The 21,808-nt window shown below is 41.8% G+C and overlaps 1 protein-coding gene across 1 annotated transcript in view; it reads left to right on the top strand.

The window, feature by feature from the left end:
• cetp (cholesteryl ester transfer protein, plasma) overlaps positions 1 to 21,808 on the top strand; it is a 42,800-nt gene that overhangs the window by 7,445 nt on the left and 13,547 nt on the right. The window contains exons 6-14 of the mRNA XM_034535209.1: positions 569 to 639; positions 1,391 to 1,478; positions 1,588 to 1,657; positions 5,354 to 5,414; positions 5,523 to 5,614; positions 6,014 to 6,113; positions 6,884 to 6,963; positions 7,680 to 7,730; positions 7,817 to 7,969. Coding sequence (XP_034391100.1) covers positions 569 to 639; positions 1,391 to 1,478; positions 1,588 to 1,657; positions 5,354 to 5,414; positions 5,523 to 5,614; positions 6,014 to 6,113; positions 6,884 to 6,963; positions 7,680 to 7,730; positions 7,817 to 7,969 — 766 coding nt within the window. The remainder of the gene's footprint in view (positions 1 to 568; positions 640 to 1,390; positions 1,479 to 1,587; positions 1,658 to 5,353; positions 5,415 to 5,522; positions 5,615 to 6,013; positions 6,114 to 6,883; positions 6,964 to 7,679; positions 7,731 to 7,816; positions 7,970 to 21,808) is intronic.

The following is a 21,808-nucleotide window of genomic DNA, read 5'->3' as shown; positions in this document are numbered from 1 at the left end:
AGAGAAGCTAGACACATTCCGTTTTTCTCTGTATACATCATTATTAACATAGAAAATACAGGTGAGACAGTCACTTTTGTATTATTATTATTATTATAAGTCGAAAGTTGTTTGCATTAACAACAAAACACACCTTGCTCAATTCAATACACCCAAGGGTTTTGCTGCGATTCTTTAATTGGCCAGTGCTATGGTGGCATATGATCTTTATAGATACTGCTGTGAAAGATTATTCAGCTATTGTTCTGACTTTATCTGACTGGTCATCCTGCAATTGCCTTGCAGAAAAGGGGTTGGGATCACATTCTCACATTTTGGAATAACGTTTAAAATTCAGTTGGTGCTAAAGTGTAGGTCATTGCTGTTGTGTTCAGGCACTGCATTTCCCACATATTACAAATCAATCAAACAGTGACATTTTAACTTTTAGACCTCTCCCTGTTGATTCATCTCGAGTTTATGTATGTTGTTCTTTCAGCCATAGTGGCATCACTGCCTTTGTACCAAGAACATGTTCTCAGTAAATTGATTTGTATTAATTTGTCATTTGTATTTTGTTTTCATCTAGTGTCAGCATTGCACAATCAATTGACTTTGAAATTGAATCTCAGATTGACCTTGGAATCAACCCTAAACTTTGTAAGTACTTTATTTGTTTGTACGTGTTCATGGATTGAGGCACAATAGAAACTGCCCTAAAACAGTGCTTGAATTGTACCACTAGTCACTTCGGATTTTTATTAACAAGAGAACTCATATTTCCCAGTGCATACCATTATCTCCCGGTTAACCCAGGTGCACCTTTGGAAAGCCAAAAGGTGAACAGTGGCAAGAGTTTTACATTGAAATGGATTCCGTTAGATACAGTCACCAATGAGAACTGACATGTACTTCATTCAAACGCAACACATGTTGCCTAATCCTGAACTAAATTGGAAGAGGGATGTAGCTTCATTTATTGTTTGACCCCTGTCTCCTTACTGAGTGAGAAGATAACTAAGGTTACTATTGTGTAACCCTAGTTCTGTTAGCACAGGCAGAGCCCTCTGCTGGACTCTATGGGTAATCCTTTCTTCCAATCACAAGCACCCAATCGCCCACTGAAAATGTGACATATCTGGGGAGGGGGGGAGTCTATGTGAGTAAGAACTGGTTACTTCAGATCTGTTGTCATTGTATCGTTACTGTAAGGGAGACACATTTTTTTATTTGTGGTGTAGAGTCCAAAATACTTTTTTAGAAGGTAGGCAGCTGCTGGCTCAGTATAATTGAACCTTTTTGTTCTATTTCAAGGACAGCATACTATAGACAAATGCCAACCAACTATCTTTAATCTCACCTGATATGGTCTCTCATCTGTTCTTTTATTTCTGTTTGGCTCCTATCTCAGACTGCAGAGAAGGGAAGGTAGCAGCAGACACATCAGACTGTTATCTTCATTTTCACAAGCTCCATCTGCATCTGCAGGGTGACAAAGAGTAAGTTATAAAACAGAACCCTGATGGACTGTCAACAGCACAACAGAATAAGCATCTGCAATACAAACCCAGTGTCTGACCATGCTGTGTGTTTGCTATTTTTGGTCAGACCAAACTGGCTGAGGAAACTCTTTACTGACTTCATCACCTTTACTGTAAAACTGGCCATAAAGGGACAGGTGAGGACGAGAGAAACATAACTCAATTTACATTAATATGTGTTCAGCCCCATAGGGAGAGTAATGTTGATTACAGTGGCGGGCCGTGCATTTCGGACCCAGGCCTTCTGTGCCGTCTCGACTAGAGCTAAACACCCTAATCACCTCATTATGACGCCACAGCTACAGGTTATTATTTGTTTTGTGTAAACACCTCATATTTGACAAGTGAAATAAAATGTTACATGAAGCGCAACACCTACAAATACAACTGCAGAGTGCAGATCCATAAATACGCGCATGACGGGCTGCTGCGTCATTAACGGACAATGCAGTCACATCAATGTAATTAACACAAGGACAAGAACAAATCCTTAAAAGAACCAGTCACATTTATTTATAATAAAACATGACGAAAAAAATCAACAAAACGGGGGGACTGTACACTACAGTGAAAATAACGAGGCATTCAAATATTATTAACATCGGAAGTATTAATAAACTATATAATAAAAACAACACCATAGACACATTAACACAATGCTACTGCAGATGTAAAAAAAAGAAGAAAAAAGCAGTGAACTCACCAGATGCTCACTTAAAAACAAAGTCCATTCTCCTCTCTTTTTTGAAGAAAGAGTTCGATGACGCGGTTATAAAGTGCGTCAGTGCGCTGGAGCTCCACCAGCAGGTCCCTCTCAATGGCCATGGACGCCAGTGAGGACAGCCGTGCCTCCCCAGTTACGTTTCTGGAGTACGTTTTGAGGCGTTTTAAGGGTGAGAATGTCCGCTCCACAGTGGCAGTAGATGCTTTGACGGTCACCGCCAAACATGCCAGTCTGTATAGTTGACCCATGCTCTTCGCCAGATTGTTCTGCTGAAGGAAAGCCAGTAGATCAGCAGGACTTTTGCCTTCAAAGTCAGCCATGGCGTACATTAGTCAGTTCTGTTTTAAGCCATGGCAGATCCTCAAACAGAGGTCCGTGACTCTCCTTTAGGTTGGAGAAGGCCGAATCCGGGAATTTCTTCCTGTATGCCTGAAACTGCTGGAGGTCGAGGAGGGAGAGAAACATTAATTTCTCGTGGTCTTTGAACCGATTTTGGATCTGGGCAAGAATGTTGTCCAAGATATCGTTGTGGAGTTTCTGGTACCACGCACAAATGTTTCCCTCCGCTTGGCCTCTCAGTGCTCTTGGGGCACCTGTTTCACACACAGTGGAGTCAAAAATGTCAGCAAACCGTCCCTTTTCTGTCTCAACAGTGTCACAAAACTCATCCACTCTCTTCAGACAGAACTGTACGTCGAGTTTTTTGTTCTGTAGTATTCCAAAAAGCACATCTGAATACTTGAAGATCCCATGGAAAGTGGACAGCAATAAACAAAACTCAAAGTTCTCCAGATGGGCTTTGTAGCCTAAATTCCAACGATTCATCGTCGTACTCGTCATGGTGCTCCACAATGCAATGAAAAAGCTCCTGAAGGGCAGCTCTCTTTTCAAAGACCTTGTGGACCAGTCTGGAGCTATATTGCCACCGGGTTGGTGCCACACAAGGAAGACTCCGCTGGCAGATATCATCGAGCAGCTTTGGAGACCTGAAAAAAAAACGCAGCGAGGCCGCTGAGATGTGAAAAAAATATTCTACATTCTCTCAGCTAAATTCAGTCGATGGGCATAGCAGTGTATAAATGAAGCCTTAGGAGCCTTCTCTTTAACTTTTGCCTGCACTCCATTAAGTCCAGACGCCATGACCGCGGCACCATCGTAACACTGAGCCACGACTTTGTCCAGACAATTGGATGAGAAGAGCAGCAATGTCGTCGGCTCTCTTGTGACCGGTAACATCGTCAAATCTGACAAATCTTTCCTTGACGCCGGTATCCGTCACATAGCGGAGCACCAGTGACAGCTGCGCTGTGTTATTGACATCCGTTGTTTTGTCGACCATAACAGCACCAAAGGGCGCTTGATTTACCCCACGGCGTATCTCCTCTCCCATTGCTTCAGCTACAGCACTGATCAGGTCGTTTTGTATTTTGCCCGATGTCCTGGTAAACACTTTGTTCGTGGAAAGGTGGAAGTGCAAGTCGGTGTCGTGCACGGCCACAAAGGAAAGGAGCTCCACATAGTTCCCATTATTTGTAGACTCTCTACGTTCGTCGTGTCCCCTGAATGAGAGTTCCTGTTTGCCTAAAAAGATGACGCAATCTAGCAGTCTTTTTAGTATCTCCCTGTTCTTCTTAACTTTTGTGTTGTAGAGCTCCGTTTCCCTGCGAACTTGCTTGTTGATCTGAAGATCCACGCGGGTCTCTCCAAACGTGTTCAAGTGCACCGTAGCTTGCAAGTGTCCTACGGTTCTTTGGTGTCGCGTAGCAGCCTTGCTAAGGCAAGTCAGGTTAGCAAATCCAACGTGGCTCCAAACACCCAAGACGCTCAGTCGCAAATAACAGGCATTCCCAGCAATAAAGTTTGCAACTCTTCTCCGATGCTGTCATCCAGGAATATCGTTCGTATTTGGTGTACTGGAATTGAGGCATAAATGTTTTTTCTTGCCTGGTCAAGGCTGTTAGCTGTGGGGTAGGGCGACCATTTGCTATGATTTCCTGCTTTTCCACAAACGTCCTCCTTGAGAATGGCATTGCAAGTAAATCTGCCACTAAGTCGGGTTCTACTACTCCTCCTTCAGCCATAATAAATTAAATGACCTCTCGAAACAACACTTTCAATAACATTAACCGTGCTAACGTTATAATTTTCTGTTAGACGACGAGTCACGGTAGCCGATTGACCAATCACAGCGCATGTTAATGGTCACGTGGGCCGTGTGACCAATCACTTGTCCGTTTAAAATACTTGAGAGCCTTCTAGATGCTTGGACGTTGTGATTGGTCACACGGCCCGAGTGACCATTAACATGCACTGTGATTGGATAACGATGCTGTTAAGCAGCTACCAAGCAAGAGAGGAATACCAGAGGCCTGAAGTAGAGGAACACATGAGACTCCTGTATGTGCAATGAGGAAATAAGCTAATAGGGAAAAATAATCCAGCGTGTCCTCGGTCTTCCCCCGGGGCCTCCTACCAGTTGGACGTGCCCGGAAAACCTCTAATGGGAGGCGTCCAGGAGGCATCCTAACTAGATGCCCGAACCACCTCAGCTGACTCCTTTCGACACGAAGGAGCAGCGACTCGACTCCAAGCTCCCCCCTGATGTCCGAGCTCCTTACCCTATCTCTAAGGCTGAGCCCGGCCACCCTACGGAGGAAGCTCATTTCGGCCGCTTGTATCCGAGATCTCGTTCTTTCGGTCACGACCCAGAGTTCGTGACCATAGGTGAGGGTTGGAACGTAGACCGACCAGTAAATGGAGAGCTTTGCCTTCCGGCTCAGCTCCCTCTTCACTAAGACGGACCGGTACAGCGCCTGTTTTACTGCTGCAGCCGCACCGATCCGCCTATCGATCTCCCGCTCCACCTTATCCTCACTCGTATTTGTGAAAAACAATTATAGACATAGATAGATAGATATAACTTTTAATTATATTAAATATATATATATTAAAATTAAAATGAATAATGAATGAAATAGCTATAACTTTGTGATTCTGTTTAAGCCTTCTGCCCTGACGGCCCGCCACTGGTTGATTAGCATGTTAATGTTTTATTATATTCAGGGTAAAGGTTATACTGTAGCAATGACTATTTTGTTCTCAAATGCAGATTTGTAAGGAAATCAACAAGGTGGCAAACATACTGTCTGACTTCATACAGGACACAGCAGGTGACCATTTGTGTAAATTCACAAATTAAATTAATACTGATCTGATTTGTACAAATATTTTCTTTATCTGGAATTTTGCCTAATATTATTGTGTGTGTGTCCCTACAGATCAGTTCCTCAGTTATGGAGACATAAGTGTGGACATTGGTGTAACTGCTGCTCCTGTCATCAATGCTAACTACATAGAATCATATCACAAGGTAAATAATACCTGTATAAAATAAAATGCACAACCATATCTCATAGCGATTGCCAATCGTCAGACAGGACAAGGCAAAAAGGGAGACATTGTCAACTTCCAAACATTCCTCATACGCAATAGTTTAGGGGAGACTGGACTGTACAAAGGCGGCTGTAGCTCATGAGGGGAGCGGTCGTCCCACAACCACTAAGTAACCGGTTCGATCCCCGCTCTCCCCATAGTTGCATGTCGAAGTGTCCTTCAGCAAGATACTGAACTGTAGCATAACAGTTCATCTTGAAGTGTACATAGATAAGAACATCTTTGTTTTAGGTAAAAGTTGTTGAATGTTTGTTCCCTTTATAATTATAATATTATAATTATAATTATATAATATAATTTTTTATAAATCTTACAGGGGCTGACTAACTACAACAAAGCTGCAGCTGTCATCAATAGCTCTGTTTTCCACCCCAGTCAGCTGACTGAAAACAGGATGCTATACTTTTGGGTCTCAGGTCAGCTGTTGGCATTACATTGTCTTTTGAGTTTTGGAAGTACAGATACAGTTTATCTAAGTATTTAGGTTCTAGATTTGATGTTAATAACAATGAAACACTGATACATGTTGGTCATGACATTTCTTTACAATATAATCAATTGTATCAAAATAATTTGCATTTAGATTAAGATTTAAATATAGTATCTGTGTAGTCAAGTCTCGTGCTGTATTTATGCTCAGTGCCAATGCAGGAAGAAGTGTAACCTTCAAGTAGCAAGGTGGAACATTAGGGCAAGGTTGAGGATGGCAATGCATTGAGTTGGACTTTCAACCGCTCTTTTCATTCTTTGACAGACCTGCAATTCATTGTAGTACTTGTATTAACTGTAAACTGAATCTTTCCCTGACTTTAACTAATGTTTTAGTTGCTTAAATTTGACCATATCTATACTATTACCATAATCATCCTTCTTAGTCACTGTTATTGTTTTTGATTGCAACTTTTAGTTTGTTTAAATGTAAAAATTTGGCATTGCGCTAATGTCAAATTTAGACTCTGAATTTCTGCTGTTACACCTCGTAACAATTCAAAGTAATCTATCTACATTATAAAACATAACCTCCATGGAAAAAATATAACTTCAGTAATAAATATCTAACTTCAGAGCAGAATCTCATAGGAAACAGGGTAGGTTAGTGTCTCAGTTATCAAGATTATCTTCTTTGTGATTTAGAGGTGTTCAGAAAATCGTGTCTGCTACTGCTATAATTTGTGTTAAACCCCAGACCAGGTCTTTAACCCAATGTTTAGTGCTGCCCACCAAGATAGCCAGTTCCAACTCAACATCTCTGGAGCAGAACTCACTGTAAGTATATCACTTTAAAATATGGTGTGTGGTATGTTATTGATCAAATTGGTTTTCAGTGTACTTACTACTTAGAACCTGACTAAGATTATGAACATAGACTATGCTTTGTGCATTGTTACGCCCGAATTAGGGGAGCAGGAGTGTAGCATACGGACGGGTCTCCCCACCTCCCAAATTAGGACAAATAGTGCAGTTTGTAATGAACAATGGGTGTTTATTGTGCACACTATTAGTGTCATATATTCTTCAGGGTGAGCCTGGCCCAAAATAACAAACAAAACAATCTGGGCAAGTCACCTAACTTCCCTAGACCACAAAAGAAAGTACATACATCTTACCTATCTCCCTACCCGAAAACAGGGTTAAACAAAAAGGGCTTCTCACCCCTACCAACACCCTTTCTAACCCCACCACCCAAGAATCAGTGCTGTGCAGCATGGCCTGGTTGGAAGCTGGAGAGAGAGCCGGCCCCCACAGGTTCCCTCTTAAGTACCACTGTCCAATCACCTGCAATGAAAAGAAGGCACAGAGCAAGGCAAAACACATCATAGCAGGGAGGGAGGTGAACAGTATTAAGGGGAGGCTTTTTACTCTGAGTCATAACAGCATGTACATCTTTCCCAACCAGGACATCTTGTCACAGAAGTGTAATGTTAAATTGTTGCCGTTTTATCTCTTGTTGGGACTTATATTATTGCTAAATGTAATTTCAGGAACTTTTCAAGACAAATCTCTCCAGTGAAATGCCCATATTCATTAGAAAGGTAATATGGATATCCTGTTCATCTCTGCAAGTACAAACACATACACCTTTGTAAGGCGAGATGAGACATATTCATTTGTGTTTTAGTGTCTGCTGGAATCAGGTTCTCCAGAGCTAAGAGTGTGGAGTTCATCTGTTCCCTACTTAAACACCTCCACCTCTGGTACGACTGTGTGGGGGAAGGCCTCAGGGCAGCTTCACTGTGGGACTCAAAGCACACCAATACTCTTCTTTAAAACGGTATTTTGCCTTACTCTTCCTTGCTTTTTTACGACATAACTTTTATCAGACATCTCATTGAAAATCTACCAATACATTTTTTCTTCACTACACATAAAGCTTTCTATTGTATAGTGTGGTACAAAATACTTTATCAAACCTTACACTTCAGACAGACAACACACTCATGACATTACACATCGTAAGGTAACACAAAATAAGGAGAGCGAACAGCACTAAATAAATGGTGTTAAAATCACCATCTAAAAAAAACAATGTTCAACTTTCTAATCTCCGTCCTGGTTATATAGGACTCGGTCCCCATTAGTGTAGGCCTCTTCCTTGGCCAGACAAAGTTGTCTGAATTTAATGGTAATCAAGGGTTTATTGTACATGCAGAAGGTCTTGGTTGGTACACACAACACTGATGTGCAATGTCACAGCCTCAAAAACACTCCAATCAGTGCAGGCAGAGCAGACCTGTAACTCCAGTTTTGCCTCATCTGTCCATCGCTTCATGGTTTTTACCACAGGTTTAACAGAATTTACTTTTTGCTTGTAAATTGGGAGAAGATGAACCAGACAGGGCTGCACGGTGGTGTAGTGGCTAGCACTGTCGCCTCACAGCAAGAGGGCTGCGGGTTCAATTCCCGGTCGGAGCGGTCCTTCTGTGTGGAGTTTGCATGTTCTCCCCGTGGCAGCGTGGGTTCTCTCCGGGCTCTCCGGCTTCCTCCCACAGTCCAAAGACATGCTGCAGGTTAATTGATCTCTAAATTGCCCATAGGTGTGAATGTGAGAGTGAATGGTTGTATGTCCCTACATGTGCCCTCGATGGACTGGCGGCCTGTCCAGGGTGTCCCCTGCCTTCGCCCTATGTCAGCTGGGATAGGCTCCAGCTCCCCCGCGACCCTAATGAGGATAAGCGGTATTGAAAATGGATGGATGGATGGATGAACCAGACAGTGATTGGAGAGAACAAAGCTGCATGGGGAATGAAGCAATATCTGCAATTTAATTTAGCATAGGAATGGTCCAGTGTGTTATTATCCTTGTGGGATACTCAATATGCTGTCTGCAGTCCCCACTAGCAATGAGCAAGGAGGATGGGTGTTTTTGTTTCATGTTAGTAATCGTAATGTCTTAGTTTGATATAAATCTCAGACAAAACAGAAAGTCTGGAGTCAAGACGCCATAATATTGTAGATGGCATTAAAGAGGGAAATAATAGCTGACTGTGAAGAAAAAGTAAAACACTACAAATGGACCATCTAATAATAGAGTTTGGTGGGGCTCATAGAGTTGGGATGCATATATCATCTTCAAAAAAGCCCCCAACCCATTGTGGTCAGGTTTGTATGACTGAAGGAAAAACTTTGTTTTGAATAAAGCTAACAATTTGAAAAGATTAGGCACCTTTATCAATCATGACTTCCCTGAATCCATCCGACAAAATAGGAAATAACTACTAGTGAAGGCACTTTGAGGGAGAGGTGACATTGCATATTTGAGAAACAACACAACAATTGTCCATCCATCAACCCAAAACCAACCACAACAATGAAAAGCCAACATTCAGATTATGGCTCATTACCCAGGTAGCCAAAATGACCTGGCCCAGATCCGGCACAAGCCCGGCGCGCCGGAAGAAACGCGTTGGCCCGGGTCCGTTTTGCGAATCTGCTGAGACTCGGCATGAATGACGCCCCAGAATCAGGCCGAGTACACTGGCCCGATTCCGGTGTCCGGCACTGCCGTCACTGGGCCGCAATCAAATATAACCTGGGCCAGCATCGGTACAAACCCGGCACGCCGGAAGAAACGTGTTGGCCCGGGTCCGGTTTGCGACTCATTCGGCTGAGACTCGGCATGAATGACGCCCCAGAATCGGGCCGAATACACTGGCCCGATTCCGGCGTCCGGCACTGCCATCACTGGGCCGCAATCAAATATAACCTGGGCCAGCATCGGTACAAACCCGGCGCACCGGAAGAAACGCGTTGGCCCGGGTCCGGTTTGCGATTCGGCTGAGACTCGGCATGAATGACGCCCTAGAATCGGACTGGCCCGATTCCGGCGTCCGACACTGCCGTCACTGGGCCATGATCGAAAATAAACGGGGCCATTATTGGCCCGAACCCGGCACACAAGAAGAAACGCGTTGGTCCGGGTCGGTTTGCGACTCGGCTGAGGCTGGATGAATGGCGCTCCAGAATCAGGTTGAATATATTCCTCATCATGACACAAAATACTTATTTTACTGACTTAATCATGAAGCTCACATTGTTTGGTAATAATAAGAATTATAATGTGATAAATGTATTTCAAGAAAAGTGAAAACCATTAGCCAAATAAAGAAAGGTACACCTCATATTCAAATGTATTTTTAATTATTTGCAACAGTTAGTAAAATAAATATTTTGCATTTTGGACATTTTCGCAAACAAAAACAGTCCAATAAATGCCAAATAAGATCAAATAAGATAATAAATGATACATAATAATAATTCAATTCAGTTTATTTTGTATAGCCCAATATCACAAATTACAAATTTGCCTCAGAGGGCTTTACAATCTGTACACATACGACATCCCTGTCCCAGGACCTCACATCGAATCAGGAAAAACTCCCCAAAAATAACCTTTGACAAGGAAAAAAGGGAAGAAACCTTCAGGAGAGCAACAGAGGAGGATCCCTTTCCCCGGATGGACAGAAGCAATAGATGTCATGTGTACAGAATGAACAGCATTTACAAAGTTACATAAACACATTACATGAATATGACAATGTATGAATGGAACTCCAATCCATGAAACAGAAGGAGGTAGAGAGGAGGGGGCGGGGCATCAGCAGGGCCAAGGTGGGAGGCCGGCTCACCAGGCATCAGACACCTCCAGGTCCAATGGACCCTATGAGACGTGAAGTCACAACGACTCCGGGGAGGAAGCAGAGTTAATAAGGTGCAATGGAGAGATGTAAATGTATCCATAAGGAGAGAGAGAAGAGGAGAGAGGTGCTCAGTGTATCCTAAAACATCCCCCAGCAGCCTATAAGCCTATAGCAGCATATCAAGGGGCTCGACCAGGGCAAACCTGATTCAGCCCTAACTATAAGCACTATCAAACAGGAAAGTCTTAAGTCTATTCTTGAATGAGGTGACTGTGTCTGCCTCCCGGACTGAAAGTGGAAGCTGGTTCCATAAAAGAGGAGCTTATTAACTGAAGGCTCTTGCTCCCATCCTACTTTTTAGGACTCTAGGAACCACAAGTAGCCCCGCATTTAGTGAGCGCAGCTCTCTAGTGGGGCAATATGGTACTACAAGCTCCTTAAGATATGATGGTGCATCACCATTTAAGGCTTTGTAGGTGAGGAGAAGAATTTTAAATGTGATTCTTGATTTTACAGGGAGCCAGTGCAGCGCAGCTAATACAGGAGTAATGTGATCTCTTTTCTTAGTTTTTGTAAGTACACGAGCTGCAGCATTCTGGATCAACTGGAGGGATTTAAGAGACTTATTAGGGAAGCCTGATAATAAGGAGTTGCAGTAATCTAGTCTGGAAGTAACAAACGCGTGAACCAGCTTTTCTGCATCTTTTTGAGACAAGATGTGCCTGATTTTTGAAATGTTACGTAGATGAAAAAAAGCAATCCTTGAGATTTGCTTAACGTGGGAGTTAAAGGACAAGTCTCGGTCAAAGATAACGCCTAGATTCTTTACAGTGGTGTTGGATGCCAGGGAAATGCCATCTACAGAAACCACATCACCAGATAATTGATCTCTGAGGTGTTCAGGGCCCAGTAAAATAACTTCAGTTTTGTCTGAGTTTAACATCAGGAAGTTGCAGGTCATCCATGTTTTTATGTCTTTAAGACATTCTTGAATTTTAGCGAGCTGGTTGGTCTCCTCTGGTTTGATCGATAGATATAATTGAGTATCGTCTGCATAGCAATGAAAGTTTATGCAGTGTTTCCTGATAATATTGCCCAAAGGAAGCATATATAAGGTAAATAAAATTGGTCCAAGCACAGAACCTTGTGGAACTCCGTGATTAACGTTGATGGTCATTGAGGCTTCATCGTTTACAAATACAAATTGAGATCGATCTGATAAATAGGATTTAAACCAACTTAGTGCGGTACCTGAAATGCCAATCGACTGATCCAGTCTCTGTAATAGGATGTCATGATCAATGGTGTCGAACGCAGCACTAAGGTCTAATAATACCAGTACGGAGATGAGTCCTTTATCTGATGCAATTAGGAGGTCATTTGTAATTTTCACCAGTGCTGTCTCTGTGCTGTGGTGTTTTCTAAATCCTGACTGAAACTCCTCAAATAAACTATTCTGATGTAGGAAGTCGCACAACTGATTTGCGACTACTTTCTCAAGGATCTTAGAGAGGAAGGGAAGGTTAGAGATTGGTCTGTAGTTAGCCAACACCTCTGGATTAAGAGTGGGCTTTTTCAGGAGAGGTTTAATTACAGCTACTTTGAAGGAATGTGGTACATGGCCTGTTAGCAAAGACACATTAACAATATCCAGCAGAGAGGTGCCAATTAAAGGCAACACGTCTTTAAGCAGCCTCGTTGGGATGGGGTCTAAGAGACAGGTAGACGGTTTAGAAGTAGAAACCATTGAGGACAATTGGTCTAGGTTAATGGGAGAAAAGCCATCCAAATATACACCAGGGCATACAGCCGTTTCCAAGGCCACTCCTCTTGATGACAGATCGGTAGTAGTTAAGGGCAAGAGAGCATCAATCTTGCCTCTAATAGTTAAAATCTTTTCATTGAAGAAGTTCATGAAGTTATTACTACTGAGGTCTATAGGAATACACGGCTCCACAGAGCTGTGACTCTCTGTCAGCCTGGCTACAGTGCTAAAGAGAACCCTGGGGTTGTTCTTATTTTTCTCTATTACTGATGAGTAATAGGCTGCTCTGGCATTACGGAGAGCCTTTTTATATGTTTTAAGACTATCTCGCCAAACTAAGCGTGATTCTTCCAGATTGGTGGAACGCCATATGCTTTCAAGCTTTCGTGAAGTTTGCTTTAGGTCGCAGGTCTGAGGGTTATACCAGGGAGCAAACCTCCTTTGCCTCACTGTCTTTTTCTTCAGTGGGGCTATCAAGTCTAGTGTCATTCTCAGTGAGCCTGTAGCACTATCGACAATATGATCAATCTGGGACGGACTAAAGTTAGCACAGGAGTCCTCCGTCACATTGAGACGTGGTATTGAATCAAATGCAGAAGGAATCGCTTCTATAAATTTAGCTACAGCACTGTCAGTTAGACATCTGGTGTAGAAACTTTTGACTAACGGTGTATACTCCGGGAGTATAAACTCAAAAGTTATGAGGTAATGGTCTGACAGAAGAGGGTTCTGTGGGAAGACCTCCAAATGATGAATGCAGTACTAAGGCAATCATTGTCAATATCCACATGAATATTAAAATCTCCTACAATAATAACCTTATCAGTTTTAAGGACTAAACTTGATAAACACTCAGAAAATTCAGATATAAATTCTGAATATGGACCTGGTGGCCGGTACAGTATAACAAATAGAATTGGCTGTAATGTTTTACAGGTTGGATGTGAAAGACTAAGAACAAGGCTTTCAAATGAGTTGTAGTTTAGTTTAGGTTTAGGATTCATTAATAGGCTTGAGTCAAAGATGGCTGCTACTCCACCTCCTCGGCCGGTGCCTCGAGGAATGTGAGTATTAATATGACTTGGAGGAGTTGATTCATTTAGGTTGACATATTCTTCATGCCTCAGTAAGACACGATAAATCAATGTGATTGTCTGATATTAAATCATTTACTAATACAGCTTTAGATGACAGATCTAATATTTAGGAGTCCACATTTAATTCTCTTCTTTTGTTGCACTGTGGCAGTAGTGATGTTAACCTTTATGACGTTATTTTGTATGACTCCTCTTCTGGTTACTTTTGATTTAATTAATTTAAGTGGCCGTGGGACAGACACAGTCTCTATAGAGTTAAGGTTAAGGGTGGGTAACTGCTCGAATGGAAGTGCAGAGAAGGGTGGAAGACTACAACTCTGCTTCTGCTTCCTGATCTGAACTCTGGGTCATGGATTAAGTCCGCTAATCAACTTCGCCATGTTCGCAGAAATGAGACGCGCTCCATCCCAAGTGGGATGAATGCCGTCTCGACTCATCAGATCAGGCTTTCCCCAGAAAGTCTGCCAGTTATCTATGTAGCCCACATTGTTTGCTGGGCACCACCTGGACAACCAGCGGTTGAATGACGACATGCGGCTATACATGTCATCATTGATCAGATTGGGGAGAGGGCCAGAGAAAACTACGGTGTCCGACATTGTCTTGGCATAAGTACACACCGATTCCACATTAATTTTAGTGACCTCCGACCGCCGCAGTCGGGAGTCATTACCGCAGGCGTGTATTATAATCTTACTGTAACTACGCTCATCTTTAGCCAGCAGTTTTAAACAAGATTCAATGTCGCCCGCTCTGGCCCCCGGGATGCATATGACTTTGGTCCCTGGCTTCCCTATCTTCACGTTTCTGACTATGGAGCTACCTATAACCAGAGTGGGTTTCTCAGCGGGTGCGTCGCTGAGTGGGGAAAACTGGTTCGAAACGTGAAGAGGTTGGCGGTGCTCAGTGGGCTTCTGTTTAGACTTAAAACCCCTTCGAACAGTCACCCAGCCATCCGGCTGCTCGGGAGCTGCCGGGGGACAGCTAACACATTGCTAACAATAATATATAATTATATATTAATAAGATCGAATAAGACATGTAGACCAAAATGTTGCAGTGAATTTGTATGAACTTAAAGCACACTGTTAAAACGGTCAATTAAATTGAAACTCGAACAACTGCCAAACAAGACCACACCGTGCTCGCGACCTGTCACTCCGGCATCATGGCTTCACTTTTAAAATCCGGAGGTTGAAGCCTGGTAGAAACAGAGAAAAGAAAGAGTTGTGAGATCTCACTATAAACAAAAGATAAATGGTAAATCTATCGATAGCATTGCAAACCGTTCTCACTCCTTATGTATCGAATATCGTGTCTGTATATAATGTCTGACACCGTCAACTCCTGTGCGACACACTGTATGTGACGCACAATACTGCTGATGTAGTGTAAAGTGTGATAGTCCACACAAACCAGAGTGATGAATGGATCAAACCACCACAGACCAGTGCTGTAAACATGCGTAACTAAGTTGTTAGTAGGGTTGTCCCGATACCAAATTCTAACTTCGATACGATACCTGCCATAAATATCACCATACCCGATACTTAGGATACGATACCAGAATTCGATGAGATACCACAAATACGATACTGGTATATTTATCTATAATAGTAATAAATAAAACTGTATGGTTCCCTTTTTACCAGCTTGTTCCTGCCCAGCTTTTTCAACACTTGGCATTAACATTAGTATTAGCCTACAGCAAGATATTAATGGAAACTACATGGTGCCATCATAGCGTTGATTATACACGGCTATGTAGGCCTTTCATCTGACCAGATGACTATATAGTTCCTTCCATAAGTATGAGCAATTGTAGAGTTCATATTTTATCTTAATCCATGGAATAATTGTGTTTACTTAACTTAAAATAAATAGAATTAGCTCAAGATCCACCAGCATGTAGCCATTTTGCATCAATTGTGTTTCATTTAGTACACGTGTGCATTGTGACCTCATGATCATATAGACTGGTCGTTAAACTAGGCCAGTGGTTCCAAAGTGGGGGTCGCGACCCCTAGGGGGGGCGCGGTGGTACTACAGGGGGGTCGCGGCTTCATCACCAACCCACACACACAGACGCACACATACACCGGTAAAACAATATAAAATAACCGACGTGACATGCACTGTGTTCCAACCACGCCACCAGAGCGGCTCATGTCACAGACCGACTGTGGCAAAACCAGCGAGAGCGAGCGCGCGCCCGAGTGAGAGAGCGCGAACGAGCAAGGGAGAGAGAGAGTGAGGGAGCGGGAACGAGAGAGAGACACACATTAAAAACCAAGAAAAAATTTGGGTCGGGTTGCGGGGGGCGGGGGGGGGGGGGGGTCGTCCAATGTTCCTATATCATCAAAGGGGGTCTTGACAGAAAAAGTTTGGGAACCACTGAACTAGGCTAAGGCTACAGTATTAGGCTGTATGTGGGTGAGCTTAAGGTGTGCATCATGTTTATAATCACATTTGATTACCTATCGTTCTTTGAACTCTTTGAAAAGTTCAGGGTGTCTGTCTGAAAGGTGCTTTGCCATGTTTGACGTGTCAAATAGATTTGTTTAATTGTCACGTTAAGCTTTTGGACGAATGACAGACACTCTCTTTTTTTTATGGTGGGGACAATCGTGCATGATTGGCTGCTTTTGGCCCATAATCATGCAACGCTATCATGTGTGATCTCTTTTCCTCTACGCGTTTGATTTATGTGTGTGTGTGTGTGTGTGTGTGTGTGTGTGTGCAAAACAGCTGTGTTGTGCCAAACCTCAAATAGATTGTGTACACAATGTGATGTTGTGATGTTACCAGAACGCGTCAAATTGTATGTAATAAATCCAACATATCTGAGATGTGCGAAGGCACAGTTTGCCACTGAAAATGAAAATCCTGAGAAGGAAATTCCTCGTTTCTTTGGCTGCAACTTGGTGCCAAATTGGTCTTCTGGTTTTAAAGGAAGGCACTTTAGAAAGTGACAACATGGCGTGGGTAATAATGAACATTTTCTCTTGCTGTCTGCTTTCCCAGGCGGCAGGAACTGGTCTCTCTGTTCTGTTGAAAACAGAAAATGATTGTGTGAAAAGAGAGACAGAGAGGTGTGATCTCAAACTTGTGTACTTGTTAAAGTTTTGCAGACGGGTCTCTGAGTGTCAGTGGGCTTCACTGTCTGTGTGTCAGTGGGCTTTCCTAAAAAAAAAAAGCCCTTGACTAACCAGCAGAGAGTGTGTGTTTCCAGATTTCGCTTCTGGCATCTTTTTTTTACAGAAAAATCGCAAAAGCTCCGGCACTTGACGCCATGTTGTCTCCCCAGCGGAGCGCTGCCTGTTAGTGTGTGAGCGCTGTGCAGTCCCACCCCCTTGCAGCCAAAGCGCTGGGCAACATTAAAGGAGCTGAGCAGTGAGTGCGCTCTGAACGCATGTTATTTTAATAAAGTATCGATACTAAAAATATGCAAAACCGTATCGTTTTGAACATACTGGTACCGCAGTACCTTTTTAGTATCGGTACACCATGCAAGTTGTTAGTCAAGTCAGTCGTTAGTGTAGTAGGTCACAGACTCAGATCTCTTTTCCTAAACCAACAGTAAAATAAGTGGTTTTGTTGCCGAAACCTTACCTCCCTGTCGAGGTGGACATTTCTTTTTCTGTATAAGACACGTATGCATGTAATGAGCCCCTAACACATCCAAAAGAGACACTAGAGGGGAACGTAGTCATTGTTTGAAGCTTAGTAGCACTGACTGGTGATTGACACATTGGAGTGAGAATGTGTTGAGTATTGAAAGCACACCTACTAAGACTGTGGTTCAGGGGTCGCCTGGCCATTCTCTTCTCGGTCAGATGCCAGCTGGAGCCATGGCTTCATGAAGCGCTTTGTGCAGTTACAGTGATGCGACAGACTGATTCTTTAAAAGGAAAAGATACAACGATCACTGGCCATGTTCATAAAAAAATAGTCAAGTCAATCCCATGAAAGTGCTATACTGTTTGCTTTACATCAAAATAGACCGTAAAAGGATCAAAAGGAGTTAAGGAAACGTATAATGTAATACATTCAGCGCATAGTGTAGTGTCTGCCATGTGAATATAATTACATGTTAACTATGAAGAACCTTGTACAAGTTTGATATCTAAATACCCGATTTAGAGCTCCGACATGTTGAAAACTGGTATGTTGGTGACACTTACTACTGTAAGAGTTCAGAGAGTCTCGAGCTACCTTGTGCTTGGAAGAAGAAGCTCCGAAGCCAGAGATATATAATAATCATTATTTAATCATAACAAACAAGAGTCATCTGTATACATACATGGTCCAGGCCCGGACGCGCTCACATGGCTTCGCTTCCACAGTCTCCTGACTTAGCCAACCGTTTCTGTCTGGCGTCACCACGTAAGAGACCAAATTCACGTCTCACAATTAGTTTTATTCGCAGTCCATTCGCTGAGCTAAGCTCCCATTGGTTAGTGGAGGTATTCATGCAAATACCTTTCAGAGACACAGCATGCTACGCTGACCAGCGAATAAGACATAAGGTTCACACCTGAGGGTTAGTTCCATTGGCCACTTCAAAGAATGCCTCAAATCAAATCAGGTTTTAATCGGCATCCCTTTAACTATTGTCTAAACAACAAAACATCCATTCATTCCCATGCATCATACAATGAATCTTTACATTTGTCATTAACAAACAGAATAATAATTCAGTGATCCTCTCATATCTTTCTTTATGTATTAATTTAAAACATAACCTCTCTTATCTACATGTGCAAGTGTATATAAAATCCACTACAACCTAACACTACAATACTCAATGCTGTGGAGCAGTTCTGAATCGTGTAAAATGCATCAAAAATAATCTTAATTATATTTAAATAATGTTATTTATTGATGTACTGACAGACCAGTACGTGTTAAGGATACAGAATGAAAGAAACCAATAAATACTTACTCAAAACAACATAAGCGAGGGACTCAAAGCCTGTTATTCCATTCACACCCCTCCAATTGATTGTCTTTGCCAGTGAGTTTGGCACCATCTTGCTCTCCACACAGTTTATTTAACGGTCAACCCACCAAGAAGGCCAAAATAGGTGACCTGAAAGACAAAATTGAAAAAGAGGCAAACCCCAAAACAATTAAGTATGATAAATTACGATAGTGTCAGTGAGTTATTTTACAACCTTCTAAATTTTTGTAAAGCTCAGTAGCCATGTTGGAATACTAAAATAAAATAAGTCATAAACTAAAGGGTCAAATATAAATTAAAAACCATCAGTGGCAAGCCTCAATAGGAGTAGTCATGAAAGAAGACATATACATCATAGTATCATAACGTCTCGACATGCAAAATGTTACTCTACCAATTTCTCATTAAAATCTGTATCCACAGATATGTTTGTCTCTACCTGACGAAGTTCTTCCAGAGTACACAGTGGAAATCCTGACACATTGGATAGTTCTGCTGCACTGGTCGTGTTCTGTAGCTGGAGAAGTAGGACTTTGCTGCTCCTTGATGATTTCTAGCTGTGTCAGGATTTCACAAAGGATTGCTAAAAAAATAGATCTAAACACAAACCAATAATTGCTCAATTATATTAAGATAGGGCATATACATTATATAACATATACTTAATAAAAACAACAACAGAAAAGACTGCGAATACTTTGTCCCAAACCAATTACCGCCAACTCTATTGTGTTTCTGTTGTGGAACACTTGTTTAATTGAGTTCAGCACCATCTACTGGTCTTTTTGGGTTGCAGTCAAAGGATGTAGCGATTTGCTTTTAATATAACTTCTTTCGTATGTAAAGAAAATGATTAGTCAAGAAAACCATGTAAAGCGAGTCATCTTTAATTCGACATCTTTGGGTCCTCACGCTAGCCAAATAGTGTTCGTCAATTCAAGCATTATAGAAACCAACGGGTAGGACAGAATAATTGGTTTTAGCTTTTATTTACTTTGTCAAATAAGTTTGTGGTGTAGCTAAATGATGATAACACCACGTTCACATGAAGGCTGGCAAGATGTCATCAGACTTTGGGTCGACAGGGACTGTGGCACACTCTGTCTTCTGGTATAAGGTCAGAAGGAGGGTTTAGGCAGAGATAATGCTCAGAGAGAACGATTGTGGTAAGTGTTGTACTCAGTGGGAAGTTAAAATAATAAATAATGCACATAAGCAGAATTGTATTGTGAAGTTGAAATACACCTATATGTTCACTACCAGAAAAAAAGCTCAATGAGAATGGTTGTGATTGGTTGCTTTGCTAAGATGTGATGTTTTTTTAGGCACCCAGATAACACACTTGAACTGAAAATAAATATTTTCCTACTTAAACTTGTTTAGTTGTAAATAAAGTTTTCCTTGTTTTTTTGTGATTTTTCACCTCACATTGTAAACCATTACGTATACAATATAGTTTTTGGGGTATTTAGAATCGTCAGAATCGGTGTGTATATATAGTTTCCATCAATTTGTTCATCTTTAATACTTACGAATGAAAGCAGACTGACCTGTTGGTTGGAGTCTCTCCCATAGGACTTGAAGGGGGAAGGTGGAGCAATAATGTTTGGGGCAGCGGGCAGTGCGGTTGGGCGTCTTTTCTTTCCTTTAGAGTTTTCGGGCTGCTCCATGTCGCTTTCACTGTCAGAGTACCATATTTTTGTGGTTCTGTTGAACAAAGGAACTTGTGTAAGGAATATAATGAATAACAAGAAGCTCTATATGAATTTAGTGTTTATCTAACATGGGTGACTACAGGTTCCCTTTGTTTTAAAACAAAAACAAACAAAAAACGTTACTGAGTGTTTCCAGACATTTAATGATAGTGGATCCTGACTTTCTACACAGATTAGAGGACTTAATGTCACCAGAGTACCGCTCAGTCATTGTGAACAGGTGCAAATACAAAAATAATTAAAACCAAAGAAGACCTGGAATTGAAGGTAGTCACCGTGTAGCATACTCCTTCGACAGATGGTCTTGCAGTTATTACATTCATTACAAAGAAACTAACCTTGACGGGGGAGTGCTAAAACCTTTAATTTAGTCTTTGTTTTGTGTTTAAATCGGACATATTTGCCGTAAACGTAACGGCGAACAATGCAACTTCCTGTGTAACTCCATGAACCACCTTCAAAATAAAAGCATCTTCTTTCAAAACAGGAAACGAGACGCATCTTGTTCAAGGCTGTCAAAAACATGAAACAAAAAAGAACAGAATTGATTGACAAACAGCCAAAACACAAATGGGGTTACTTACACACTGGTCTATATTGATGGCAGCAAAACTGTAGTCTGGAAAGACAGAAATGACAAAAATCTAATATCTAAATGTTGTATTCTCATGTGACATTGATATTACAGTTTATACAATTCACAATAAGTCTCTGAGCTCTTGTATAAAGGTACTGCATTTTTATATATACATACACTTTTTATTTACAAGCCCTTAAGGTGGAACACGGAGTGCATGCATGCATCAATAATGCCTCCGTATTTCAATAGATTATTTTAGGACTATAAAGTGAAAAGAGAGCTAATGTAACGGATCCCCGTATATGAAGTGGCATGAAACTTACTGCTGGTGAAATTACTCTTTTATTTTCTTCTTCTGGGTCACAATACATTCATTAAACGTGTAAACTATCACCACCGTAAGAGCTTTAGCCTCATACGGGTCCATTAAACTATTACACTTTCTTGCAGATATAAATGCGCATCCGTCCATAAGAAGTTCCGTAGTCGCACCGTCAAGTTCGCATTCGAACGTAAAACAAAACTGCGTTTCCTTTTAACCTTTTCAAAATAAAAGTCTTATTTACCTATTAGAGAGGAAGTAGCACAAAGCCTCTATAAATTCTTCAAACAATACAATAACTATGCATACGTCAAAGGCAATAAGGCAAATACAATGCAGGCAATAAAAACAAAACAATAAACCTTCCATGGGGTTATTTAGAGCTAATATATTACTATCTATTATTAGTAAAGAAAACAAATTAAGCCTGTAGTTTAAGGTGGCTAGCGGACTCCGCAGTATTGTGGCTGAGTGCAGACTGACTCGGCTGTCTTCCGGTTCGATGCGCCAGATGTGAGCCAGCTTTGGCCC

Source organism: Cyclopterus lumpus, chromosome 6, assembly GCF_009769545.1.
Source record: "Cyclopterus lumpus isolate fCycLum1 chromosome 6, fCycLum1.pri, whole genome shotgun sequence".
Classification (NCBI taxonomy): domain Eukaryota; kingdom Metazoa; phylum Chordata; class Actinopteri; order Perciformes; family Cyclopteridae; genus Cyclopterus; species Cyclopterus lumpus.
This window is presented reverse-complemented; position numbering and strand designations above follow the sequence as displayed.